Source organism: Myxine glutinosa, chromosome 12, assembly GCF_964187855.1.
Source record: "Myxine glutinosa chromosome 12, kmMyxGlut1.1, whole genome shotgun sequence".
In the NCBI taxonomy this organism is placed as follows: Eukaryota; Metazoa; Chordata; class Myxini; order Myxiniformes; family Myxinidae; genus Myxine; species Myxine glutinosa.
This window is the reverse complement of record NC_136272.1, coordinates 1857384-1881109: the sequence shown is the minus strand read 5'-3', so window position 1 is coordinate 1881109 and position 23726 is coordinate 1857384. Positions and strand designations below refer to the sequence as shown.

Sequence of the window (23726 nt, the reverse complement as noted above, 5' to 3'; positions counted from 1 at the left end):
AATAAAGGGAGAGGGAAAAAAGAGGGGGAGAGAGAGGAAAGCATACAAGGACAATAACAGTAGAGAACAGGGACATCGGTAGATCTGTGGAAGAGAGGGCTGGGGAAGAGGAGGGGGGGTGGGGAGGGGGAGGGGTAACACGGTATAAAGCAAATGAACACTACTAGGAATTTCAGGAATGAAGTTGGAGATTGAAAGAGGTGGATTTGGGGTGTTTTAACGGGGGTAGAAAAGATCAAGGTTTTGGATGGGGGAAGATAGGAGATGGTGGTGAACAGCTGTTTTAAAGACCTGGAGGGAGGAGAGGGATTGAAGAGAGTGAGGGAGTTTGTTCCAGAGGTGGGAGTAAAGAGGAATGAAGGAGTGAAGGTTTTATATGTGATTGAGTTTAAATGAATGAGGAAATTATGTGAGTGTTTCCAACCGTGGCATTTGCGGATTATCCAGATTCGCCATTGACTGGGTATAGAACCATTTAGACTGGGTACGCTCTTTGTCCAAGTCATTCACGAACCGGATGTCAATGCCTGATGTTCGACTGAAGGTGGCGCAGGCACATGGAATTCATTGGTTCCTGGTTTGAAATTCACCGTTTCCCCATTCTGTTTGCTTTTGGCCTCCCAATCGTGCGTAGCACAAGTATCTCACTCGTGTCTCTTATATTTATCCGACTTGTCTAATGTTTTGTTTTCAGTAAAACCTTCTGCAGGACTTGTCTTCTTTTAGGAAAAATCATCAGTTTAATTTTCTTGTGTGACGACCAAGAAAAAGGTTTTCATTTTGCATTTTTTGCTTCAAATGTTATTCCTAGTCGTGTCCATTTGTTTTATACCGTGTACTCCCCACCTAACTCCCCCACGACCCTGGCCCTCTCCCTTCCACAGATCTACCGACGTCCTTGTTCTCTACTGTTGGTGTGCTTGTGTGCTTCTCTCTCCCTCTCCCTCTTGTCTCCCGCTCCCTTTATTATTTTTTTATGTGTCCATTTTTTTTTTGTGTTTAGTTTTCCATTCTAAATGATTTTACAACACTTTTATTTATACATTGTAGAGTTTCATGGAGAATGATAGAATATGATGCTGACCACCAATGGCAGTCGAAAGGGTAATGTGACTTTGTGCACTTACCATGAACTGTCTCTCAAGGCAAGAGCTGTTGCTGGGAAACAGCTCGGAGGTATTACCAGGTTGCGCTGAAATTGTAGAATAGTAGGCCTGGAACTGATGACAAGACACCTCGGTGTTTCCGGCTAAAACAGCTTCTAACAGTACATCATGGATGAACACGTACTGCTCCTGCATAGGGACACATGTAGGCGCAGGTACTTAGACAAGGATCCATTGTCTCATAGATGTTTAACAAATGCTGAAGTTAAAAATAACTTGACATTATAATTTTGAACTTGTGCGTTATAGTTGAGGTATACGTTATAGTTGAGGTATACGTTATAGTTGAGGTATACGTTATAGTTGAGGTATACGTTATAGTTGAGGTATACGTTATAGTTGAGGTATACGTTATAGTTGAGGTATGCGTTATAGTTGAGGTATGCGTTATAGTTGAGGTATACGTTATAGTTGAGGTATACGTTATAGTTGAGGTATACGTTATAGTTGAGGTATACGTTATAGTTGAGGTATACGTTATAGTTGAGGTATACGTTATAGTTGAGGTATGCGTTATAGTTGAGGTATGCGTTATAGTTGAGGTATACGTTATAGTTGAGGTATACGTTATAGTTGAGGTATACGTTATAGTTGAGGTATACGTTATAGTTGAGGCATACGTTATAGTTGAGGTATGCGTTATAGTTGAGGTATGCGTTATAGTTGAGGCATACGTTATAGTTGAGGAGCTCTGAAAGCCGCTTTCCCCTTCCCAGTCAAGATTTCGCTCTTAAACTCCTTCACATACAGGTTTTATCGAGCAGTATGTACGTACAATAGTTGATCCATTTTTGTATCTTATACGCTCCATCATCCTCCTTGCACCAACGAATTCATCGCCAAGTCCTCTTAGACATCTTGTGTAGTATTTGTGGATTCACTAAAAACGAATATGCTTTACTGGGAGGGGGTAAAGGGACTTTCAGACCTCCATGTGCGTGTGATTTTATCTGGGCGACGGCCATATTTCAGGGTTTCTTTCCTCTTAAACATAATTCGCAAACAATCTGATATTAAAAGGTAGCTCAACAATTAAAAGGTATGAAACAGGAATCATTTCAAATGGATAAACAGACTAATCAACCATGATTCAAATCAAATCAAATCAAATCAAATCAACACAAAGCGGCATGGAAACCAAAACCCTTCCTTCAAACTAAAAGACATTAAAATAGCATATGGCTTTGCACTGACTCGTCACCGCAGCTGTGCACCCACAAAGTCACATGTAATAGCTGTGCACCCACAAAGTCACATGTAATAGCTGTGCACCCACAAAGTCACATGTAATAGCTGTGCACCCACAAAGTCACATGTAATAGCTGTGCACCCACAAAGTCACATGTAATAGCTGTGCACCCACAAAGTCACATGTAATAGCTGTGCACCCACAAAGTCACATGTAACAGCTGTGTACCCACAAAGTCACATGTAATAGCTGTGCACCCACAAAGTCACATGTAATAGCTGTGCACCCACAAAGTCACATGTAACAGCTGTGTACCCACAAAGTCACATGTAATAGCTGTGCACCCACAAAGTCACATGTAATAGCTGTGCATCCACAAAGTCACATGTAATAGCTGTGCACCCACAAAGTCACATGTAATAGCTGTGCACCCACAAAGTCACATGTAATAGCTGTGCACCCACAAAGTCACATGTAACAGCTGTGTACCCACAAAGTCACATGTAATAGCTGTGCACCCACAAAGTCACATGTAATAGCTGTGCACCCACAAAGTCACATGTAACAGCTGTGTACCCACAAAGTCACATGTAATAGCTGTGCACCCACAAAGTCACATGTAACAGCTGTGCACCCACAAAGTCACATGTAACAGCTGTGCACCCACAAAGTCACATGTAATAGCTGTGCACCCACAAAGTCACATGTAATAGCTGTGCACCCACAAAGTCACATGTAATAGCTGTGCACCCACAAAGTCACATGTAATAGCTGTGCATCCACAAAGTCACATGTAACAGCTGTGCACCCACAAAGTCACATGTAACAGCTGTGCACCCACAAAGTCACATGTAATAGCTGTGCATCCACAAAGTCACATGTAACAGCTGTGCACCCACAAAGTCACATGTAATAGCTGTGCACCCACAGAGTCACATGTAACAGCTGTGCACCCACAAAATTACATGTAACAGCTGTGCATCCACAAAGTTACATGTAACAGCTGTGCATCCACAAAGTTACATGTAACAGCTGTGCACCCACAAAGTCACATGTAACAGCTGTGCACCCACAAAGTCACATGTAACAGCTGTGCACCCACAAAGTCACATGTAACAGCTGTGCACCACATGTAATTTGTTCGGTTTTTTTATTCGAGAAAAAGGAGATTTGGAAAGTAAAAGTTGTTTTTCTTTGAAACATCAACCAAATATACAGCCCAAGAGCAGTGAGCAAAGCAGAGCAGCACACACACAATGTGCAAGAGTTCAGTTTGTTCATTCAGACAAACATGATGAGCTTAAACAAAATGGAATACGTGCACGTACGTATGTATGTACTCGGCACCTCAGTAGGTTCCAGGTATCTCGTACCTCAGTCTGTACTAGGTAGTTACGTTGTGAGCGGATGTGCTTGAGGAACCCGAGCACATTGACGGTGCCCCGTTCACGCATCTGATGCAGCATGCTGTCCACCACGATGTACGTCCCCGTACGTCCCACACCCGCACTGTACAGGGCAATGTGGTGGCACAATAAAGGAGATCACGTGTGTGTGTGCGTGTGCAGACAATTCAAACAAAGGTGATGGATGCGTTTACCAGACGAGCGTTGCGTGTTAAGGATTTTTCTTAATTTTTTTTTTCTCCAGAACAATGAGATCGACAACGAATTCGCATTCTACAGCATAGAGTGAGGTATTACTTTTAAATGCAATTGGTTTGATTCCCAACAGGAGATCGACCTTCGAATGAGGAGGGTCAAGAAGCAAGCCAGGTGTCGCCCCTCTCCCCACCAAGGGGTACGATGCTCAATTGTCCAAAGCTCCATTGTTTTATGTCTTTACAACAAGGTGATTAATAATTGAAATTTTGTATAGTGACGTTGCCTTCCACGTGTGAACATAAGTCCATAAAGCAAATTTTGGGGAAATTGGCCTCGGAATTTGGAAACGTTTAACGAACACAAAAAACAAGACGTCCTGCAGAGCACGATACTCGCAAAATCCACCCATCCCCCAAATAAAAAGTCGTCATGGATACATAAAATTGTCCATTTCATCAAGATTAAAATTGATGGTCTTAATCAAAGCTCGGGTCAATCAGATTAAAATTTATGATTTTTCAGGTGAAAATTGATATTAGATGTTTGACCTTGAGTTGACCTTTGACCTTTTGACCTAAAAAATTGTTGGTTTCACAATTCAGTGATGAACTATGTCATTGCTGTTTAATTTCCATGTCAATCGGATGAAAAATTATGATTTTTCAGATGAAAATTGATATTAGATGTTTCACCTTGAGTTGACCTTTGACCTTTTGACCTAAAAATTGTTGGTTTCACAATTCAGTGATGAACTATGTCATTGCTGTTTAATTTCCATGTCAATCGGATGAAAATTTATGATTTTTCAGATGAAAATTGATATTAGATGTTTGACCTTGAGTTGCCCTTTGACCTAAAAAAAATTGTTGGTTTCCCAATTCAGTGATGAACTATGTCATTGCTGTTTAATTTCCATGTCAATCGGATGAAAATTTATGATTTTTCAGATGAAAATTGATATTAGATGTTTGACCTTGAGTTGACCTTTGACCTTTTGACCTAAAAAAAATGTTGGTTTCACAATTCAGTGATGAACTATGTCATTGCTGTTTAATTTCCATGTCAATCGGATGAAAATTTATGATTTTTCAGATGAAAATTGATATTAGATGTTTCACCTTGACTTGACCTTTGACCTTTTGACGTAAAATAGTTGGTTTCCCAATTCAGTGATGAACTATGTCATTGCTGTTTAATTCCCAAGTTAATAGGATGAAAAATGATGAATTTTCAGATGAAAATTGATGATTTTGGAAGTTTGACCTTGAGTTGACCTTTGATGTTTTGACTTCAAAAATAGTTGGCTTCCACATTTAGTGACTCAATATGCAAATGCTGTTCCATTTTCAAGTCCATCAGATGAAAAATGATAATTTTAGAAATTTGACCTCAAGATAAACTTCAATCTCAAAATCAATGGTCTTCTTCCTTATGACCAATTTTACCATCTGGTGAAGTTTCGTGAAGTTTGGTTTGAAATTGCGACCTGTGGGCAATTGACAGACAGACAGACAAACAAACAAACAGATAGACAGAATAACGCACAAGACCATCCCATGTACTTGAAAAATCTTCAATTTTGCAAGTAACAAACTAAACAAAACAGACTCATTCTAATACATAAAGATTTTCAACTTTGTGCAACAAGTGTTTTTGAAGTCACACTTGTTGCACAAATGTTTCAAAGAACAGACACTGGATCTTTCTATTCATATTAAATAAGGCAAGTTTCTGGATGTGTATGTACTGGACGGACATCTTAAAATCGTAGAAAAAAAATTGTGCTGCCCCGATCTCCGCCAAATTTGGCATACGTGTTGGTGGAGCCCAGGGTCAAGAAATTGGCACAAAATGTCCTCTGTGCTCCCCCAGTGATGTAGTGGGATGGGACAACTTGCCAATGCTCCTGCAGGGAGTGGATGTTTCTAGCATACCAAACCTATTGACGACATCCTGGGGAGACAACTTGCCAATGCTCCTGCAGGGAGTGGATGGTTCTGGCATACCAAAACTATTAATGACATCCTGGTGAGACAACTTACCAATGCTCCTGCAGGGAGTGGATGGTTCTGGCATACCAAACCTATTGATGACATCCTGGGGAGACAACTTGCCAATGCTCCTGCAGGGAGTGGATGTTTCTAGCATACCAAACCTATTGATGACATCCTGGGGAGACAACTTGCCAATGCTCCTGCAGGGAGTGGATGGTTCTAGCATACCAAACCTATTGACGACATCCTGGGGAGACAACTTGCCAATGCTCCTGCAGGGAGTGGATGGTTCTGGCATACCAAAACTATTAATGACATCCTGGTGAGACAACTTACCAATGCTCCTGCAGGGAGTGGATGGTTCTGGCATACCAAAACTATTGATGACATCCTGGTGAGACAACTTACCAATGCTCCTGCAGGGAGTGGATGTTTCTAGCATACCAAAACTATTAATGACATCCTGGTGAGACAACTTACCAATGCTCCTGCAGGGAGTGGATGGTTCTGGCATACCAAAACTATTGATGACATACTGGTGAGACAACTTACCAATGCTCCTGCAGGGAGTGGATGTTTCTAGCATACCAAAACTATTAATGACATCCTGGTGAGACAACTTACCAATGCTCCTGCAGGGAGTGGATGGTTCTGGCATACCAAAACTATTGATGACATCCTGGTGAGACAACTTACCAATGCTCCTGCAGGGAGTGGATGGTTCTGGCATACCAAAACTATTGATGACATCCTGGTGAGACAACTTACCAATGCTCCTGCAGGGAGTGGATGTTTCTAGCATACCAAAACTATTGATGACATCCTGGTGAGACAACTTACCAATGCTCCTGTAGGGAGTGGATGTTTCTAGCATACCAAAACTATTAATGACATCCTGGTGAGACAACTTGCCAATGCTCCTGCAGGGAGTGGATGTTTCTAGCATACCAAACCTATTGATGACATCCTGGGGAGACAACTTGCCAATGCTCCTGCAGGGAGTGGATGGTTCTAGCATACCAAACCTATTGACGACATCCTGGGGAGACAACTTGCCAATGCTCCTGCAGGGAGTGGATGGTTCTAGCATACCAAACCTATTGACGACATCCTGGGGAGACAACTTGCCAATGCTCCTGCAGGGAGTGGATGGTTCTAGCATACCAAACCTATTGACGACATCCTGGGGAGACAACTTGCCAATGCTCCTGCAGGGAGTGGATGGTTCTGGCATACCAAACCTATTGATGACATCCTGGGGAGACAACTTACCAATGCTCCTGCAGGGAGTGGATGGTTCTGGCATACCAAAACTATTGATGACATCCTGGTGAGACAACTTACCAATGCTCCTGCAGGGAGTGGATGTTTCTAGCATACCAAACCTATTGACGACATCCTGGGGAGACAACTTGCCAATGCTCCTGCAGGGAGTGGATGGTTCTGGCATACCAAAACTATTGATGACATCCTGGGGAGACAACTTACCAATGCTCCTGCAGGGAGTGGATGGTTCTGGCATACCAAAACTATTGATGAGACAACTTGCCAATGCTCCTGCAGGGAGTGGATGGTTCTGGCATACCAAACCTATTGATGACATCCTGGTGAGACAACTTACCAATGCTCCTGCAGGGAGGGGATGTTTCTAGCATACCAAAACTATTGATGACATCATGGTGAGACAACTTACCAATGCTCCTGCAGGGAGTGGATGTTTCTAGCATACCAAACCTATTGACGACATCCTGGGGAGACAACTTGCCAATGCTCCTGCAGGGAGTGGATGGTTCTGGCATACCAAAACTATTGATGACATCCTCGGGAGACAACTTACCAATGCTCCTGCAGGGAGTGGATGGTTCTGGCATACCAAAACTATTGATGACATCCTGGGGAGACAACTTGCCAATGCTCCTGCAGGGAGTGGATGGTTCTGGCATACCAAACCTATTGATGACATCCTGGTGAGACAACTTGCCAATGCTCCTGCAGGGAGTGGATGTTTCTAGCATACCAAAACTATTGATGACATCCTGGTGAGACAACTTACCAATGCTCCTGCAGGGAGTGGATGTTTCTAGCATACCAAAACTATTGATGACATCATGGTGAGACAACTTACCAATGCTCCTGCAGGGAGTGGATGTTTCTAGCATACCAAAACTATTGATGACATCCTGGGGAGACAACTTACCAATGCTCCTGCAGGGAGTGGATGTTTCTAGCATACCAAAACTATTGATGACATCCTGGGGAGACAACTTACCAATGCTCCTGCAAGGAGTGGATGTTATAATTATGGTTACCTATAATGATTACCTATAATTATGGCTAGCATGGCTGCATGATATACCTGGTTACCTATAATTATGGCTGGCATGGCTGCATGATATACCTGGTTACCTATAATTATGGCTGGCATGGCTGCATGATATACCGAAATATCTCTACACCCCGGAGTGCTGGTGCCACCAGTGAAGGGTTCTGGTGGTTCTGTAATGTTGTGGGGTGCATCCCCGGGCATGGCTTGGGTGCACTTATTCCCTTTGAAGGCAAGGTCAACCACTACTTGATGGTACTGAGTGATCATCTTCACCCCCATGTTGCACCTTTTCGTTCCTGGTGGACTCTATGCCACAGAGCATATTGGCCGCACGTGGTGAACCAACGCCCTATGAATGACTTTTCATTGGTGTTTCCATTTTTTGTCCACTACCTGTAGATGGTAGTTACTACCAAGACCTTGTTTGACAAAAAATTAAAAATAACCAGTTGTTTTTTGTCCCTCCACCTGTGACAGCATTGGGGCCTCAATGCAATGGATTTATTTGACATAGAAAGAGAAAATGGAGGTGCAAGAGGTACAAAAACAACAACACTCAGAGTAGTGCCCAAGAGAAGTAAGGAACAACTGACAGTCGAAGCAGATTAACAGAGCATGTACCTGCAGTGCACAACAACTGGGCCCATTTCAGGGGTACGTGCAGCAGATGATTTGCGCACGAATGTCAGTACAGGCAGCGTATACTCTGGAGTGCCCATGTCAGGCCACTGAGTGTAATGGAACTGAATGACCGTTCGTTCATGCTGGCGCCATTTTCCCACTCCTTTTTGTGTGCCCTGTTGACAATCATCGCGCTCACACAAATCCATTTCATGTCCAATTTAATACATCATATACACGGGTCAATGAGAATCGGAATATCGACAATGTTGATAATTATGTACTCGGGTAAACAGTTTGATATCCAGGTAGGAGGGTTACCTTTCTTAGCTTCATGTGACGGATCGTGAAGTGACGCACTGTGTAGCAGGCGAGAGAATTGGTGCTTTTCAGAGTAACCAGGATATGACCGTATTCCTCACTGTTTTCTGTCGGCCAGTACTGGTCACATTTCCTCTATAGCAATGAAGATTGGGTAAAATAAAGATTACACAAAGGTGGAGAATGGCCGGTAAAATAAGGATTACACAAAGGTGGAGAATGGCCGGTAAAATAAGGATCACACAAAGGTGGAGAATGGACGGTAAAATAAGGATCACACTAAGGTGGAGAATGGCCGGCAAAATAAGGATTACACAAAGGTGGAGAATGGCCGGCAAAATAAGGATTACACAAAGGTGGAGAATGGACGGTAAAATAAGGATTACACAAAGGTGGAGAATGGCCGGTAAAATAAGGATTACATAAAGGTGGAGAATGGACGGTAAAATAAGGATTACACAAAGGTGCAGAATGGCCGGTAAAATAAGGATTACATAAAGGTGGAGAATGGCCGGTAAAATAAGGATTACACAAAGGTGGAAAATGGACGGTAAAATAAGGATTACACAAAGGTGGAGAATGGACGGTAAAATAAGGATTACACAAAGGTGGAGAATGGCCGGTAAAATAAGGATTACACAAAGGTGGAGAATGGACGGTAAAATAAGGATTACACAAAGGTGGAGAATGGGCGGTAAAATAAGGATTACACAAAGGTGGAGAATGGACGGTAAAATAAGGATTACACAAAGGTGGAGAATGGCCGGTAAAATAAGGATTACACAAAGGTGGAGAATGGACGGTAAAATAAGGATCACACAAAGGTGGAGAATGGCCGGTAAAATAAGGATCACACTAAGGTGGAGAATGGCCGGCAAAATAAGGATTACACAAAGGTGGAGAATGGCCGGCAAAATAAGGATCACACAAAGGTGGAGAATGGCCGGTAAAATAAGGATTACACAAAGGTGGAGAATGGCCGGTAAAATAAGGATTACATAAAGGCGGAGAATGGACGGTAAAATAAGGATTACACAAAGGTGGAGAATGGCCGGTAAAATAAGGATTACATAAAGGTGGAGAATGGCCGGTAAAATAAGGATTACATAAAGGTGGAGAATGGCCGGTAAAATAAGGATTACACAAAGGTGGAGAATGGACGGTAAAATAAGGATTACGCAAAGGTGGAGAATGGACGGTAAAATAAGGATTACACAAAGGTGGAGAATGGACGGTAAAATAAGGATTACACAAAGGTGGAGAATTGCCGGTAAAATAAGGATTACACAAAGGTGGAGAATGGGCGGTAAAATAAGGATTACACAAAGGTGAATTGACGGTAAAATAAGGATTACACAAAGGTGGAGAATGGCCGGTAAAATAAGGATTACACAAAGGTGGAGAATGGACGGTAAAATAAGGATTGCACAAAGGTGGAGAATGGACGGTAAAATAAGGACTACACAAAGGTGGAGAATGGCCGGTAAAATAAGGATTACACAAAGGTGGAGAATGGCCGGTAAAATAAGGATTACACAAAGGTGGAGAATGGCCGGCAAAATAAGGATTACACAAAGGCGGAGAATGGTCGGTAAAATAAGGATCACACAACGGCTGAGAATTGCCGGCAAAATAAGGATCACACAAAGGTGGGGAATGGCCGGCAAAATAAGGATCACACAAAGGTGGAGAATGGCCGGTAAAATAAGGATCACACAAAGGTGGAGAATGGCCGATAAAATAAGGATTACACAAAGGTGGAGAATGGGCGGTAAAATAAGGATTACACAAAGGTGGAGAATGGACGGTAAAATAAGGATTACACAAAGGTGGAGAATGGCCGGTAAAATAAGGATTACACAAAGGTGGAGAATGGACGGTAAAATAAGGATTACACAAAGGTGGAGAATGGGCGGTAAAATAAGGATTACACAAAGGTGGAGAATGGCCGGTAAAATAAGGATTACACAAAGGTGGAGAATGGCCGGTAAAATAAGGATTACACAAAGGTGGAGAATGGCCGGTAAAATAAGGATTACACAAAGGTGGAGAATGGCCGGCAAAATAAGGATTACACAAAGGTGGAGAATGTGCACAATTCCTTTCCGCATTTGCACCATCAATTTCATTGCAATTCATTCAAAGGATAAAATAACAATCCACAAAATTCTCAAAAACCTAAAATAAAATCAACACAAAAATATCAACAATGGGGTTGAAGAGCCCACGCTTGTGCACACAAACACCAATTCAGAAAATCATACAAACTCATAAAAAAATTTCAACAAACTTTTGACAATGACGATATAAATGAAATACAATTGTCTACCGTGTACCCTGTGCTATGTACCGTGTGATGTGTGTCTGTACCGTGTGCCATGTACAGTGTGATGTGTCTGTACCGTGTGATGTGTGTCTGTACCGTGTGATGTGTCTGTACCGTGTGATGTGTGTCTGCACCGTGTGATGTGTCTGTACCGTGTGCCATGTACAGTGCGATGTGTCTGTACCGTGTGATGTGTGTCTGTACCGTGTGATGTGTCTGTACCGTGTGCCATGTACAGTGCGATGTGTCTGTACCGTGTGATGTGTGTCTGTACCGTGTGATGTGTCTGTACCGTGTGATGTGTGTCTGCACCGTGTGATGTGTGTCTGCACCGTGTCAGAGACTCCTCCTCACTCACCACATTCAAAACATCACTCAAGACCCACCTGTTCAACACTGCATTCAACATTTAACCCACAGCATTTAACCCCTGACTATCTCTTCTCCTGCTCCTTCCTTTTGCTTTGATTATTATTTACCTATTGATTTTTGTCTTTTTGCACTTGTTTTTTGTACTCTGTCAAAGCGTCTTTGGGCTTCTTGAAAAGCGCTATATAAAATAAATGTATTATTATTATTATTATTATTATATGTGTCTGTACCGTGTGATGTGTGTCTGTACCGTGTGATGTGTGTCTATACCGTGTGATGTGTCTGTACCGTGTGATGTGTCTGTACCGTGTGATGTGTGTCTGTACCGTGTGATGTGTCTGTACCGTGTGATGTGTCTGTACCGTGTGATGTGTGTCTGTACCGTGTGATGTGTGTCTGTACCGTGTGATGTGTCTGTACCGTGTGATGTGTGTCTATACCGTGTGATGTGTCTGTACCGTGTGATGTGTCTGTACCGTGTGATGTGTCTGTACCGTGTGATGTGTCTGTACCGTGTGATGTGTCTGTACCGTGTGATGTGTCTGTACCGTGTGATGTGTCTGTACCGTGTGATGTGTGTCTGTACCGTGTGATGTGTGTCTATACCGTGTGATGTGTCTGTACCGTGTGATGTGTGTCTGTACCGTGTGATGTGTCTGTACCGTGTGATGTGTCTGTACCGTGTGATATGTCTGTACCGTGTGATGTGTGTCTGTACCGTGTGATGTGTCTGTACCGTGTGATGTGTGTCTATACCGTGTGATGTGTCTGTACCGTGTGATGTGTGTCTGTACCGTGTGATGTGTCTGTACCGTGTGATGTGTGTCTGTACCGTGTGATGTGTCTGTACCGTGTGATGTGTGTCTGTACCGTGTGATGTGTCTGTACCGTGTGATGTGTGTCTATACCGTGTGATGTGTCTGTACCGTGTGATGTGTGTCTGTACCGTGTGATGTGTGTCTGTACCGTGTGATGTGTGTCTGTACCGTGTGATGTGTCTGTACCGTGTGATGTGTCTGTATCGTGTGATGTGTCTGTACCGTGTGATGTGTCTGTACCGTGTGATGTGTCTGTACCGTGTGATGTGTCTGTACCGTGTGATGTGTCTGTACCGTGTGATGTGTCTGTACCGTGTGATGTGTGTCTGTACCGTGTGATGTGTGTCTGTACCGTGTGATGTGTGTCTGTACCGTGTGATGTGTCTGTACCGTGTGATGTGTGTCTGTACCGTGTGATGTGTCTGTACCGTGTGATGTGTCTGTACCGTGTGATGTGTGTCTGTACCGTGTGATGTGTGTCTGTATCGTGTGATGTGTCTGTGATGTGATGTGATATCAGTATGGTATGGTGGTGGAGGTGGTGGTGGATGGTATGGTGTGGTGGTCGCGGTATGGTGGTGGAGTTGGTGGTATGGTGGTGGTGGATGGTATGGTGGTGGTGGTCGATGGTATGGTGTGGTGGTCGTGGTATGGTGGTGGTGGTGGTATGGTGGTGGTGGATGGTATGGTGGTGGAGGTGGTGGTGGTGGTGGATGGTATGGTGTGGTGGTCGTGGTATGGTGGTGGTGGTGGTGGTGATATGGTGGTGGTGGATGGTATGGTGGTGGTGGTGGTGGTGGATGGTATGGTGGTGGAGGTGGTGGTGGTGGAGGTGGTGGTGGTGGTCGTGGTATGCTGGTATGGTGGTTGTGGATGGTATGGTGGTTGTGGATGGTATGGTGTGGTGGTCGTGGTATGGTGGTATGGTGGTGGTGGATGGTATGGTTTGGTGGTCGTGGTATGGTGGTATGGTGGTGGTGGATGGTATGGTGGTATGGTGGTTGTGGATGGTATGGTGTGGTGGTCGTGGTATGGTGGTATGGTGGTGGTGGATGGTATGGTGTGGTGGTCGTGGTATGGTGGTATGGTGGTTGTGGATGGTATGGTGTGGTGGTCATGGTATGGTGGTGGTGGTCGTGGTATGGTGGTTGTGGATGGTATGGTGTGGTGGTCGTGGTATGGTGGTATGGTGGTTGTGGATGGTATGGTGTGGTGGTCGTGGTATGGTGGTATGGTGGTGGTGGATGGTATGGTGTGATGGTCGTGGTATGGTGGTTGTGGAATTATTTATATATATATATGATATGTCAGGGGCAATTTATTGCCAAAAACAGTTAAATTGCATTTCGATGTGAATCTTGTGTAAAATGGGTTCTCAAAGCGTGCAGTGTGAGCAAGGAAGATTGAGCAACCACTGGACATCTGTGAGTTGATCTTATTCACCCTGGCAAATGTGCACAGAGGTACAATGTGGACACACCTTGGGTTGGTATGCATTAAGTCCCCTTTTGCTCTCGTTGCAATCTTGTCTAAACTCCTTAGCAGGCTGGACAATGGAAAGCAGATCCTCTTGGCACCAGGAAGGCTACCGATCAGTGACCCCGGATCAGGCTACCGATCAGTGACCCCGGATCAGGCTACCGATCAGTGACCCCGGATCAGGCTACCGATCAGTGACCCCGGATCAGGCTACCGATCAGTGACCCCGGATCAGGCTACCGATCAGTGACCCTGGATCAGGCTACCAATCAGTGACCCCGGATCAGGCTACCGATCAGTGACCCTGGATCAGGCTACCTATCAGTGACCCCGGATCAGGCTACCTATCAGTGACCCCGGATCAGGCTACCTATCAGTGACCCCGAATCAGGCTACCTATCAGTGACCCCGGATCAGGCTACCGATCAGTGACCCAGGATCAGGCTACCTATCAGTGACCCCGAATCAGGCTACCTATCAGTGACCCCGAATCAGGCTACCTATCAATGACCCCGGATCAGGCTACCGATCAGTGACCCCGGATCAGGCTACCGATCAGTGATCCCGGATCAGGCTACCGATCAGTGACCCCGGATCAGGCTACCGATCAGTGACCCCGGATCAGGCTACCGATCAGTGACCCCGGATCAGGCTACCGATCAGTGACCCCGGATCAGGCTACCGATCAGTGACCCCGGATCAGGCTACCGATCAGTGACCCCGGATCAGGCTACCGATCAGTGACCCCGGATCAGGCTACCGATCAGTGACCCTGGATCAGGCTACCTATCAGTGACCCCGGATCAGGCTACCTATCAGTGACCCCGAATCAGGCTACCTATCAGTGACCCCGGATCAGGCTACCGATCAGTGACCCCGGATCAGGCTACCTATCAGTGACCCCGGATCAGGCTACCTATCAGTGACCCCGGATCAGGCTACCTATCAGTGACCCCGGATCAGGCTACCGATCAGTGACCCAGGATCAGGCTACCGATCAGTGACCCCGGATCAGGCTACCGATCAGTGACCCCGGATCAGGCTACCGATCAGTGACCCCGGATCAGGCTACCGATCAGTGACCCCGGATCAGGCTACCGATCAGTGACCCTGGATCAGGCTACCCATCAGTGACCCTGGATCAGGCTACCCATCAGTGACCCTGGATCAGGCTACCCATCAGTGACCCTGGATCAGGCTACCCATCAGTGACCCTGGATCAGGCTACCGATCAGTGACCCCGGATTAGGCTACCCATCAGTGACCCTGGATCAGGCTACCCATCAGTGACCCTGGATCAGGCTACCCATCAGTGACCCTGGATCAGGCTACCCATCAGTGACCCCGGATCTCAAGCAAACAACATCAAAAGGAGACGAGGCTTATTTAAGGGAATTGCACAAAGGGAGACTCCTTCGAGCGGACGACGCATCGTTCTGTGTTTCTGTGTACATATGTATCGTGTAATAGTGTTGGTTTTCTCTCCGCAATTGATTGAATAAATCTAAGTTTGGAACTCAGTGAGGTTTTCTTGATTCTCAATTGAGAAGTCTTTGTGGGAAAGAAGTCTGGAAGTCAGCTTCGACAGTGGTGGTGGTGGTGTGGTGGTATGGTGGTGGTGGGTGGTTCAAGCCATCGGGAAACAACCTAGCATCTTTCGGCAACCTCGCAGACAGTTTCTGTGGTAATGTCCGAAGCTACCTGAGAGGCTGTCAGACAAGACTAGACGTTGTCTGTGATGAGTATCGAAGGAAGTCCCTCAGATAAGAGATCAAAGTGCATCGAACAAGCAAACAACGAAAGACGAGACGTATAGTCGATGGACCAGCAATGTGTCTCACATCCGTATGGCAGAGACTTTTATAATCGCTGGAAGAAAACAAGGTGACCTCATTCAATTCCTGTGGGATCGACTCCTATTGAAAGCACAAGACCTACCAGGTGACCAGGAAGCCATATTCCCAGGTGGGGATTCCCTGCTGTTCCTGTGTCACATTTTGGACATAATGTTGATCATCTCATCCTCATCCTCATCATTTAATCATCGTAAAAATTAAAAATAATCTCAACTCGACTCACGAGGCTGAAACGGAAATTGTTCTTCATGCTGATGATGCAAAAGTCCAGAATTTCCGAAGAGTAGTAGAGAAGTCCTGGAGACACAGATACTTTTACTGCTGATACGTCATGACACAGAAGCACAAGTGTGGATGAGCAGTGTGACGTGTGGATGAGCAGTGTGACGTCTAAGGAGAAGCAGTTATTCCCAGTTAGGATTGTGCGAGCAAATCTGGAACCTCAAGTCGTCAACAATATCCTCAGCTTTCTTGCTTTAACAGGAACAGACACACCCAGTCAGTTGTGTGGGTATCATTCAGTTGTGTGGGTATCAGCCAGTTGTGTGGGTATCAGTCAGTTGTGTGGGTATCAGCCAGTTGTGTGGGTATCAGTCAGTTGTGTGGGTATCAGCCAGTTGTGTGGGTATCAGTCAGTTGTGTGGGTATCAGCCAGTTGTGTGGGCATCAGTCAGTTGTGTGGGTATCAGTCAGTTGTGTGGGTATCAGTCAGTTGTGTGGGTATCAGCCAGTTGTGTGGGTATCAGTCAGTTGTGTGGGTATCAGTCAGTTGTGTGGATATCAGCCAGTTGTGTGGGCATCAGTCAGTTGTGTGGGCATCAGTCAGTTGTGTGGGTATCAGTCAGTTGTGTGGGCATCAGTCAGTTGTGTGGGCATCAGTCAGTTGTGTGGGTATCAGTCAGTTGTGTGGGTATGGCGAGCGAACAGCTTGGACGACATACCTGAAGTATCCCAAGCTACTCAAAGATCTTGGTCGCAATGTTGACATTGGTACGGCAGATATTGAGAAGTTGATCATCAAAATGTACAATCCAACAACGACAGCTACATGGATCAATGGTCTACGTGCAAAACCTTTCCATCAAATCTGTGACCCTGAGAAACTACCACCCACTCGTGACTGTCTCTGCATATACCACACAATCACCTGCCAAGCCATGGTGTGGCTCAAGGCCGTATTCGCCAAACCAGAGGTACCACTACCAGTGGAAAGTGGGTGCAGGAGGTATGATGAAACCGAATGCACCTCACATGGAAAACGAATCACGCTGGATCCTGGTCCATCTGCCTGTACCAAACTCTTGATGTGTCGACGTAAAACTACCTGCAATCACTTCGCTGTACATACAAAAAACATGGCCTGACAGGAAGTCCAGCCTGTGGGTGCAGAGAACAGTGTCTGAGCAACCAAGAACAATTGGCAGGAGAAGAAAATCTGATAGGGACTGGTATAGATACTCCCTTGACATAACCTCACTTTGATCAAACATAATACAGCTTATAGCTTTTTACCAATCACCCAGCTTATAGCTTTTTACCAATCACCCAGCTTGGAGCTTTTTACCAATCACCCAGCTTAGAGTCCAAATTTGCCAATCACAGCTTATAGCTTTTTACCAATCACCCAGCTTGGAGCTTCTTACCAATCACCCAGCTTAGAGTCCAAAATTTCCAATCACACAGCTTATAGCTTTTTACCAATCACCCAGCTTGTAGGTTCTTACCAATCACCCAGCTTAGAGTCCAAAATTTCCAATCACACAGCTTATAGCTTTTTACCAATCACCCAGCTTGGAGCTTCTTACCAATCACCCAGCGTATAGTCCCAAATTTCCAATCACACAGCTTAGTTTTTTTTTACCAATCACCCAGCTTGGAGCTTCTTACCAATCACCCAGCCAAGTGTCCAAATTGGCCAATCACACAGCTTATAGCTTTTTGCCAATCACACAGCTTGTACCTTCTTACCAATCACCCAGCCTATAGCCCAAATTTACCAATCCCAGAGTTTACAGCTTTTTACCAATCACCCAGCTTGTAGATTTTTACCAATCACAGCTTATAGTCCAAATTTGCCAATCACACAGCTTATAGCTTTTTACCAATAACAGCTTGTAGCTCTCTACCAATCACCCAGCTTTTTTTTTTTTTTTTAGTATACTGAATCGAGGCTCGTGAAAGAGCTAACATTTATTTCACAAACAAATCAACCAGACAAACAAAATATATAAAAAGAGGGAGCGGAAGACAAGATGGGGAGAGAAGGGGAAGCACACAAACACAACATTTGAGAGCAGGGAGATGTGTGGAAGGGAGAGGGCTTGGGGGGAGGAGGCGTGGGAAGGGGTGGGGGGGAGGGAGAAGTATAAACACAAGGACACCAAGGACTTCCAGGACAGAAGTTGGTATTTCAAAAAAGTGGAATTGGGGTGAAATTAGCGGGGGTAGAAAAGATCAAGGTTTTGGATGGGGGAAGATAAGAGATGGTGGTGAACAGCCGTTCCAAAGACCTGGAGGGTGGAGTGGGATTGGAGGGAGTGAGGGAGTTTGTTCCAGAGGTGGGAGAAAAGAGGAATGAAGGAGTGAAGGTGAACAGAGAGTCTTGATTTTGGCAGTTTAACCATAAGAGGGTTGCAGGCAGATCTTGTGCGACCTGTAGGAATATTTGCAGGACAGAGCCCAGAGAGAGCTGGGGGGGCAAGGCCAGAGAGGAGTCGGTAGAAGACGGAAAGACCACCAACCTGCCTGCGGTGAGTGAGTGAGAGGCCCTTGGAGTTAGCTTCATCGCAGGAGATTCCAATGATTCTGAATGCATGAATGAATTTTAGCTATTTACCAATCACACAGCTTATAGCTCTCTACCAATCACCCAGCTTTTAGCTATTTACCAATCACCCAGCCTATAGCCCAAATTTACCAATCCCAGAGTTTACAGCTTTTTACCAATCACCCAGCTTGTAGATTTTTACCAATAACAGCTTGTAGCTCTCTACCAATCACCCAGCTTTTAGCTATTTACCAATCACACAGCTTGTAACATTTTACCAATCACACAGCTTGTAGCTTTTTACCATTCTCACAGATTGTAGCATTCTACCAATCATACGGCTTATAGCTTTTTACCAATCACACAGCTTTATATAGCTCTTTGCCAATCACACGGCTTATAGCTTTTAACCACACGGCTTATAGCTTTTAACCAATCACACAGCTTGTAACTTTTACCAATCACACAGTTTATAGCTTTTTACTAATCACACAGATTGTAGCTCTTTACCAATCACAAAGCTTGTTGCTCCTTACCAATCACAAAGCTTGTTGCTCCTTACCAATCACAAAGCTTGTTGCTCCTTACCAATCACAAAGCTTGTAGCATTTTACCAATCACAAAGCTTGTAGCATTTTACCAATCACACAGCTTATAGGATTTTACCAATCACAAAGCTTGTAGCATTTTACCAATCACACAGCTTGTAGCTTTTTACCATTCTCACAGATTGTAGCATTCTACCAATCATACGGCTTATAGCTTTTTACCAATCACACAGCTTTATATAGCTCTTTGCCAATCACACGGCTTATAGCTTTTAACCACACGGCTTATAGCTTTTAACCAATCACACAGCTTGTAACTTTTACCAATCACACAGTTTATAGCTTTTTACTAATCACACAGATTGTAGCTCTTTACCAATCACAAAGCTTGTTGCTCCTTACCAATCACAAAGCTTGTTGCTCCTTACCAATCACAAAGCTTGTTGCTCCTTACCAATCAAACAGCTTGTAGCTTTTTACCAATCACACAGTTCATAGCTTTTCACTAATCAAACAGCTTGTAGCTTTTTACCAATCACACAGTTCATAGCTTTTCACTAATCAAACAGCTAATAGCTTTTTACCAATCACACAGTTCATAGCTTTTCACTAATCAAACAGCTTGTAGCTTTTTACCAATCACACAGCTTGTAGCTTTTTACCAATCACACAGCTTGTAGCTTTTTACCAATCACACAGCTTGTAACTTTTTACCAATCACACAGCTTGTAGCTTTTTACCAATCACACAGTTCATAGCTTTTCACTAATCAAACAGCTAATAGCTTTTTACCAATCACACAGTTTATAGCTTTTCACTAATCAAACAGCTAATAGCTTTTTACCAATCACACAGTTCATAGCTTTTCACTAATCAAACAGCTAATAGCTTTTTACCAATCACACAGTTTATAGCTTTTCACTAATCAAACAGCTAATAGCTTTTTACCAATCACACAGTTCATAGCTTTTAACTAATCACACAGCTTATGTAGCATTTTACCAATCACACAGCTTATAGGATTTTACCAATCACACAGCTTGTAACTTTTTACCAATCACACAGTTCATAGCTTTTCACTAATCAAACAGCTAATAGCTTTTTACCAATCACACAGTTTATAGCTTTTCACTAATCAAACAGCTAATAGCTTTTTACCAATCACACAGTTTATAGCTTTTCACTAATCAAACAGCTAATAGCTTTTTACCAATCACACAGTTTATAGCTTTTCACTAATCAAACAGCTAATAGCTTTTTACCAATCACACAGTTCATAGCTTTTAACTAATCACACAGCTTATGTAGCATTTTACCAATCACACAGCTTATAGGATTTTACCAATCACACAGCTTGTAACTTTTTACCAATCACACACCTTGTAACTTTTTACCAATCACACACCTTGTAACTTTTTACCAATCACACAGCTGAAAAGGTTTTTTACCAATCACTTTTTACCAATTTGTGTCATTGTATATCTTACTATAATTCACCAAATGTCCGTCTGTCTGTCTGTTCGAAGGTACCGTAAAAACTGCTGAACCGATCGCAAAGATATTTTCGGTGGGTAATCCTGGGATCTATAGGAGTAAAACAGGCTATTTAGTTTTCCCAATTTCAGCTTTAGTCTCCAGCATTCTCAGGTTTGGACTCCCGCATAACATTCGCGTTTGCATGACGTTCATTGTGACGTCTTCTTACGTCGAGCAACGGTACCCGCCCTATGGGCGGGGCTTCAATTGGGAGGCCCAAATGAAAAGGCTAAATATCAGAAATTGAAGCCTTTTTTTGTGAAGTGAAGATCGACGAAATGCAGTTTGGATTTATGCCAGGAAGAGGAACGACAGACGCGCTTTTCATTGTGAGGCAGTTGCAGGAGAAGTACATGGAGAAGAGGAAGAAGTTGTTTCTTGGGTTTGTTGATCTGGAGAAAGCATTCGATAGGGTTCCACGCAAAGTATTGACATGGGCATTGAGGAAGTTAGGAGTGGAGGAATGGTTGATCAGAGTAGTGATGGCAATGTACAAAAGAGCACGCACAGTTGTAAGGACGAAGGAAGGGAACAGTGGTGAGTTTGAGGTGAAGGTGGGAGTGCATCAGGGGTCGGTACTAAGTCCACTACTATTTGTAGCTGTGATGGAGGTGCTGGCTCAGAACGTAAAGGAGGGTTTACCGTGGGAGTTGTTGTATGCAGATGATCTGGTGTTGATTGCGGAAAGTATGGATGGACTGAAGGAAAAGATGAACAAGTGGAAGGAATGTATGGAGATAAAAGGTCTGAAGGTGAATATCGGAAAGACGAAGGTGATGGCAAGTGGTAAAGCATGTGGTGAGGTGGAACGAACTGGGAAGTGGCCGTGTGCTGTGTGTAGGAAGGGTGTCGGAGTGAACTCCATTCAATGTACGAGGTGTGTTCAAAAAGTATCCGACCTTTGTTCATAAAAAATACTCGTATCCAGATACAACAAACTTACACTAATCTCCTTCAAAGTAGTCCCCTTGGGCTGCCACACATTTCTCCCAACGGTTCTGCCACTGTCGGAAGCAGCGCTGGAACGCCTCTTTTGGGATGGCGCGCAGCTGGTCCGTCGCATTCCGCATGATGTCTTCTCTGGACTGAAATCTGGTCCCTTTCAGGGGCATTTTCAGCTTGGAGAAAAGCCAGAAGTCACACGGAGCCATGTCGGGAGAGTAGGGAGCCTGACGAAGCACAGGTGTGTTGTATTTGGCCAAGAAACTCTGTATCAAATGTGAAGAATGGGCGGGTGCGTTATCGTGATGGAGCTGCCAATTGCCCGCTGCCCACAGGTCCGGCCGTTTGCGTCGCACAGCGTCATGAAGGCAACGCAGAACCTCTTGGTAATACTCCTTGGTGATGGTTGTGCCGTGTGGTGCGTACTCGTGATGAACCACGCCACTGGAGTCGAAGAAGACGGTCAGCATGACTTTGACATTGCTGCAGACCTGCCTTGCTTTTTTTGGCCTTGGGGATGTTGGATGCTTCCATTGTGATGACTGCAACTTGGTTTCTGGGTCGTACCCATAAACCCAGGACTCATCGCCAGTGATCACTGTGTTGAGGAAGCTGGGATCACTGTTCACAGTCTCCAGCATGTCCTGTGCGATCTCCAAACGGAGTTGCTTCTGCTCAATCGTTAGCAGCTTTGGTACGAACTTCGCTGAGATTCTCCTGAAGCCCAAATCCTCCTTCATAATGGAATGAATGGATCCAATGCTGACGCCCACCTCGTCTGCAAGTTCTCTGATCGTGATTCGACGATCCTGCATCACCAGGGTCCTCAATTGGTCAATGACGATCTCATTTCGGGATGTTGAGGGCCTACCCCGAACGTGCTTCACTCTCCACTGATGTGCGGCCATCTTTGAAGTGGTTGTACCACTCCTTTATCTGTTTGGTGCTCATTGCTTCGTCCCCGAAGGCCTGTTGAATCTTGCGGATCGTTTCCACATGGGAATCGCCAAGCTTTACACAAAATTTGATGCAGTAGCGTTGTTCAAGTTTTTCCGTCATTTTGTCAAAAACGAAAATCCGACGGCGCTCACTTACACTTCCTCACTCATCGGCGGTCTGCCGTCGAATGACAGCTTCTGCAGGTGGGAAACAATTCACGCGTGCGCATTAGGATCGACTACATACGTGCACCAATCAACGCCTCCCTAGCTTCATTTGTTTACGCACGACAAATTAAGGTCGCATACTTTTTGAACACACCTCGTACAATGTGCGCTGAGTGGGTTCATCAAAAATGTAGTGGTCTGAAAGGGTCATTAACCAGTGTGGCAGCTACATTCAAATGTAAGGTGTGCACAGAGGGAGCTGCAGATGGAGGAAATGTTGAGTTGGATCTTGGAGACGGCGTGAAGCTGGAAGGTGTGAAAACATTTTGCTACCTCGGAGACATGCTGAATGGAGAAGGTGGATCAGACTCGGCAACGGTTGCTAGAGTGAGATGTGCATGGAAGAAGTTTCGGGAACTGAGTGGCGTGCTGATGATGAGGGGAGTGTCGTTGAAGCTGAAGGGAAAGGTGTATGCTGCATGTGTAAGAAGTGTTATGATTTATGGGAGCGAGACATGGGTAATGAACGTAGAGCAGCAACGAATGTTGGAAAGGTTGGAAATGCAAAAGGTTCGATGGATGTGCGGAGTATCGTTGAGAGAGAGGAAGACAAATGATGAATTGCGAAAGATGATGGGAATAGAGCCTGTGATTGATGCTGTGAAGAGGAACAGGTTGAGATGGTTTGGTCAAGTGTTGAGGAAGGATGAAAGTGACTGGTTGAGAAGAGTGATGGAAATGAATGTAGAAGGAAG

At 44.6% G+C, this 23726-nt stretch overlaps 1 protein-coding gene across 5 annotated transcripts in view; it reads right to left on the bottom strand.

Annotated features, from left to right (window-relative positions):
• LOC137412972 (receptor-type tyrosine-protein phosphatase gamma) overlaps window positions 1-23726 on the bottom strand; it is a 280669-nt gene that overhangs the window by 33309 nt on the left and 223634 nt on the right. For all 5 annotated transcript variants that reach the window (XM_078766398.1, XM_078766399.1, XM_078766400.1 and 2 more), the window contains 4 exons: window positions 9222-9356; window positions 8901-9076; window positions 3729-3864; window positions 1128-1295 (listed from right to left, as the gene is read on the bottom strand). In XM_078766398.1, coding sequence (XP_078622524.1) covers window positions 1128-1295; window positions 3729-3864; window positions 8901-9076; window positions 9222-9356 — 615 coding nt within the window. The remainder of the gene's footprint in view (window positions 1-1127; window positions 1296-3728; window positions 3865-8900; window positions 9077-9221; window positions 9357-23726) is intronic.